This window comes from Lipotes vexillifer, unplaced genomic scaffold (assembly GCF_000442215.2).
Source record: "Lipotes vexillifer unplaced genomic scaffold, Lipotes_vexillifer_v1.1 scaffold2235, whole genome shotgun sequence".
NCBI lineage: Eukaryota > Metazoa > Chordata > Mammalia > Artiodactyla > Lipotidae > Lipotes > Lipotes vexillifer.
In genome coordinates, this window is record NW_006797409.1 from 288,743 (window position 1) to 294,521 (window position 5,779).

At 36.3% G+C, this 5,779-nt stretch overlaps 1 protein-coding gene across 1 annotated transcript in view; it reads left to right on the forward strand.

Moving 5' to 3' along the window:
* The window catches only part of NAA50 (N-alpha-acetyltransferase 50, NatE catalytic subunit), a 13,729-nt gene extending 8,292 nt beyond the window's left edge, over window positions 1-5,437 (forward strand). The window contains exons 2-5 of the mRNA XM_007469532.1: window positions 2,727-2,863; window positions 3,279-3,398; window positions 3,832-3,898; window positions 5,260-5,437. Of these exons, the coding sequence (XP_007469594.1) occupies window positions 2,727-2,863; window positions 3,279-3,398; window positions 3,832-3,898; window positions 5,260-5,437 (502 nt within the window). The remainder of the gene's footprint in view (window positions 1-2,726; window positions 2,864-3,278; window positions 3,399-3,831; window positions 3,899-5,259) is intronic.
* The last annotated feature ends 342 nt before the right edge of the window (window positions 5,438-5,779 follow it).

Below are 5,779 nucleotides of genomic sequence, written 5' to 3' on the forward strand. Positions count from 1 at the left end.
TACAGACTATAGCTATAAGGTGAATAAGTTCGGAGAATCTAAAGTATAACATATTTGGTAACACTGTATCGTATAATTTAAATTTGCTAAGAGAGTAGAACTTAAGTGTTCTTACCAAAAAAAAAAAAAGGTAGGTGATGGATGTATTAATTAAGTGGGAGGAATCCTTTTTTTTAAAAAAAAGAAGAGACTGTGCAGGTAAGATGTGATCCCTGTATTTTAAGGTGAAATGTCATTTACCTCAGCCTTAAAGAAGAGAAAGCCAGGGTGTGCTTTAATGAAAAGGGAAGTTTTTCTGTGAATAAGATGTAACCTAGTAAAGAAGACATGACTCAGTACTTCCCTGGTGGCACAGTGGTTAAGAATCTGCCTGCCAATGCAGGGGACATGGGTTTGATCCCTGGTCCAGGAAGATCCCACATGCCATGGAGTAACTAAGCCCATGCACTGCAACTACTAAGCCCACGTGCCACCACTACAGAAGCCCTCGCGCCTAGAGCCTGTGCACCGCAACAAGAGAAGCCACTGCAATGAGAAGCCTGCACACTGTGAAGCCTGTGCACGGCAACAAAGAGTAGCCCCCGCTCGTGGCAACTAGAGAAAGCCCACGCGCAGCAACGAAGACCAAATGCAGCCAAAGATAAATACAAATTAAATAAATTTTTAAAAAAGAGACATGATTCATGAAGGGAATTCATTTTAGTCAAGTACTTGGGAAGAAGGCCATATTTACTTCATATTTACTCATGTGGCTAGAAATTGAAAGAGAATATAACAGATCTATATATTTTTATATTTTTACTAAGATGCCTGCATCTTAAAATTTTGTGTGGCTGCTAAGAAACTCAGTGCACTTACATTTTAAGAAGACATGCAAGATATACAAGGGTGGTTGGTCACAATAGTGAATAATGAAAAACAGTAGCATACAAATGAAATAATTGAGGCAGGAAGGCTAAAGTTCCAAATGAGTATAATGGTCTGTAATCAGGTTTTTTTTTAAGAACTGTAATACATTCTGGTGGTTTCTGATTATCTTATTAACATTTCAGAGAATATTGTTATAAAAATTATCCACAAACCACACATTGTTTGAATGTGCTTTTAAACATTTTTCTGTATGTTAACAAAAGTTGGAGATACATTTATATATATCCCCAGGAAACAATATATCAATGTCTTTCTAATATAAATGTATCATGCTTTATTTAATTAACCAGTACCCTAATGGTGGACACTCAGATTTTTTTCTTTTCCTTTTTTTTTTTTAACCATTATAAAAGTGTGATGATTAGCTTTCTTGTTTAGTCATTTCTGTAACAGAGAGCTTTCAAAACCTCTGTGCATATGATGTAAATGGTTAATTAGGGTGCATTGTTTCCTGCTATTGACTAATGCAGTTGTAATGTGGAACTAGCACCTAGTTGTAGGACATACATCATTTTCTAGCTGCTTGGTTGGCATCAGATTGTTTTGTTTATTTTTGAACTAATTTTTAGTTTGATTTGACAATTTTTTAATAAGATACTATTTTTTAAATTTATATTTTGGCTGCGTTGGGTCTTCATTGCTGCGCTCAGGTTTTCTCTAGTTGTGGCTAGCGGAGACTTCTGTTCATTGCAATGTGTGGGCTTCTCATTGTGGCTTCTCTTGTTGCGGAGCACAAGTTCTAGGCACGTGGGCTTCAGAAGCTGTGGCGCGTCGGCTCAGTAGTTGTGGCTCGCGGGCTCTAGAGCGCAGTCTCAATAGTTGTGGCATCTGGTGGGATCTTCCCGGACCAGGGATTGAACCTGTGTCCCCTGCATTGGCAGGTGGATAACATTGTTTTCTTTAAATGTTTTTATGACCCACTCTTTTAATTTTTTTAAACTTTTTATTTTATATTGGAGTATAGTTGATTAACAATGTTGTGTTAGTTTCAGGTGTGTTAAGGTTTTTAAGAAGGCAAATAGTGTATATAAGCAACGCTACAAATGATAGTGCTGGTGGTTATCCCTTTTCCCATGGAGCTGATTGTTTTGGTTAAGTATGGTTACTTAGCGATGCTACTGTTGTGTTCTTGATAAGTAGTTTTCAAGCTGGGGTTTGTTTTGTTGGTTTGGTTGGTTTGGTTTTGTTTCTGAAATGTAGATTCCCATGTTCCATTTCCAGAGACTCTGCTTCTGGTGGGGGTGGGGCGTCCAGGAATCTGGATTTGGTCGCCACCCTCTGTGACTCTGGTGTATGTGGTTCCTGTGTCCAGTGACCAAAATACACGTGATTCTTGAATATTTTAATTATTTCTTAGAATAAATTCCTAGAGTGGGGATACTTTGACAAAGAAGGTGTACTTTTTAGGCTTTTTAGTACATAGTTGTAGATTGTCTTCCAGAGATATTGTATCTGTTTACATACCTGCCAGCAGAGTATAAATATCTTACTTGTCTTTAAATTTTTCTGAAAATTTCAACATTTATATGTAGATTATTATTCTGGCCTTCTTAGTAATTGTTGTTTACTGTATTTGTCTCTAAATGTATACAATTGTATGAAAGCTAGGAGTTGGAACCTGGATGGAATGACGGGCAAAATCTGCTTATAAGTGGTGATCTTCATAGGAGTGTAAGGTTACTGTGAAAGGGTTGGATTTATCAGTCATGTAAAAAAGACTTGGTACCCTTTTAATATGTCCATCTTAACAAATGAAGCTAATTATATTTTATTGAGTACATTTTGGTTTGTTCCAGTAGCCGGATCGAGCTGGGAGATGTGACACCACACAATATTAAGCAGTTGAAGAGATTAAACCAGGTGATCTTTCCAGTCAGCTACAATGACAAGTTCTATAAGGATGTTCTGGAGGTTGGCGAGCTAGCAAAACTTGGTATGATATGGTTTTTCTTCTTCCCTTCATTTGTTTATTCATGTTCTTGACCTCTAGTTTTTAATATCAGGGCAAAAAAAAGTTAACTGATTTAATCTCCTTGTTTTACAAGTGAGGAAATGGGGGTGATCCAGGTTCTGAGAAAAATCAAGATAAAATAAAATACTTGAATTTCAAAAGGAAATGCTAAATATCTTTTCTTATTTAGGCTGTGTCTGTGTTTTCACATATTTAAGAGAGGTCTTAAATTCTGAAGGTATAGGATATTTTTGAGGCTATTGATGCTCAGAGTACCTGATAAAATTTAATTAATGCTAATAACAACAATTTAGTCATTGTACAAGGGCAGGGAAAGATTCAGTAAAATGTGTTATTCTGTCTGCTAAACTTTGTATCTTTGTATTTTCTGTGGCAGCCTATTTCAATGATATTGCAGTAGGTGCAGTATGCTGTAGGGTGGATCATTCACAGAATCAGAAGAGACTTTACATCATGACACTAGGATGTCTGGCACCATACCGAAGGCTAGGAATAGGTAAAATTATTTGTGGGTTTTGGTTTTGTTTTTTTCTTTAAAGAAGCATAAATACATTGGTACTGTTCCTGACCCCACTAAGGCAATATTTCTTCTAGGAGTACTGGGAAAGGGTTACTGGATTATATAAAGTAAGGTGGAAAAGAACTGTTTTATATGTCAATTGAACATAATTCAGTTGAAAGCCCTATATATAAATAGATTTGTTACTAATACCCCTTTTGCTTTTTCTGTTTTCCTTCTTCCTGGAAGGGCTGTATATAAAGCCTGTCTGCTAGCAGTTTTAAACACAGTAGGTAGTGTAGAGAGAAAAAAATTGTGGAAAATCAGGATGTCTGGTGTTTACCTCAAATTCTATTAGGACTCAGTAAGATGTTTAGTTTAAAGATTGATTTTTATGAGATTACTTATTTGTTGTTTGTCTTGTTAATAGGAACTAAAATGTTAAATCATGTCTTAAACATCTGTGAAAAAGATGGCACTTTTGACAACATCTATCTGTAAGTAAAGTCATATTTAATGCTCTTATCTAAAGAATTTAATAAATTGGCAATAGAAATCTTTATTAGAAAATTTAAAATCTGGTCACTTATTGTCTTTGGGAAATACCATGGAAGTGGTAGTTATGAAGTTTGTTTTAATAATAGATAATGAACCTGTGATAAAACATTCTTGTTTTGCTTTATTACATTGGGGTGGGAGCTCCAAAGTCACATATGTGAAACCAAGATTAAAACTCAGATCTTCAGAATTTAAGAAATTAATACCATTAATATTACTTTTATCATGCCATCTGTTTGCACTCTGAGTTTTGTTCAAGGCTCTCAGTGACATGCTCATTAGTAGTAGAATTTAATCATCAAAATCAGAGAGTACCTAGCTGATTTATACTTGAATCTTAAGAGTAAGGCTAAGGTGGCAACTATGGATTCTTTTTCTTTTTTTTTTCATTGAAGTATAGTTGATTTACAATGCTGTGCCTGTCTCTGCTGTACAGCAAAGTGACTTATACACATACATACGTTCTTTTTTAATATTCTTTTCCATTATGGTTTATCCCAGGAGATTGAATATAGTTCCCTATGTGGATTCTTTATAATACAGATATTGAGATTATTCTCATTTTTACTTTGGCATTGGGAGAGATTAAATTATATAATGCTGTTTTGAGGAGTAATTGAGAAAGCAGAAATTATTTTCAAAATCTAACATGTTTTTTATCAATCAGAGAGATATATTCAGGCATTTGAGACCCTAGGTTTTGTTTGTTTATTTTTTAATGTGTTACTATGGTCTTTGAATCATTCCTATAGTTATTTACGTACTTTTAGTTACAGGAAGCTTTTCTCCTCTTGAAATAAAAAATGTTATGATACTTGAACCTTTGTTGATTTTAAGAATAAACGCTGTTCCTGCATCTCCTAATCTCAGCTAGCTGTCTTCCAAATGTTAGATTAAGAGTTAGGTTAGAGGGCTTCCCTGGTGGAGCAGCGGTTGAGAGTCCGCCTGCCGATGCAGGGGACACGGGTTCGTGCCCCGGTCCAGGAAGATCCCACATGCCGCAGAGCGGCTGGGCCCGTGAGCCATGGCCGCTGAGCCTGCGAGTCCGGAGCGTGTGCTCTGCAACGGGAAGGGCCACAACAGTGAGAGGCCCGTGTACTGCAAAAAAAAAGAGAAGTATAAATTTGTCATCAAAGTTTCTCTGAAATGAATACCTAATCTTTGTTGATAACTAGTAATTGTAAAGAAAGTCTAACAAATGTCTGCAGTATTCCAGCTTCAACCAATAGCTATCTGTGGAGGACACATAAAAGCTGATGGAATCTTAATTTTTTTTTTCCGATACCCTCTTGTATCTCAGGCATGTCCAGATCAGCAATGAGTCTGCAATTGACTTCTACAGAAAGTTTGGCTTTGAGATTATTGAGACAAAGAAGAACTACTATAAGAGGATAGAGCCCGCTGATGCTCATGTGCTGCAGAAAAACCTCAAAGTCCCTTCTGGCCAGAACGCAGATGTGCAGAAGACAGACAACTGAACAAATTACAGATGAACTTTCTTGCACTTGCTTGTCGCCAAATAAAAGAGAGGCCCATTGATTCCCCCCCCCCACTTTCTTTTAAACCTTTCCCCCTTCCTTGTTCTTGTGTTACCTCCTTTCAGAACTTCCTTCCCTTTCCTCTAAAAGTTTTAAACTTTTAAGGATTTATTAATCATGTTTGGATTGTTTTAGTTTTCTTATTTTTATGAGGTGGTTTGATTGTAGGAAGGAGAAGGTATAGATCTGTTTAGTTTCACAGTTAAGATATATGGTCCCAAAAACTTGAGTGTCAATTTCATTTTTTTTTTTAATGTCCTGCTTTCACATTGAAGGGCAGAG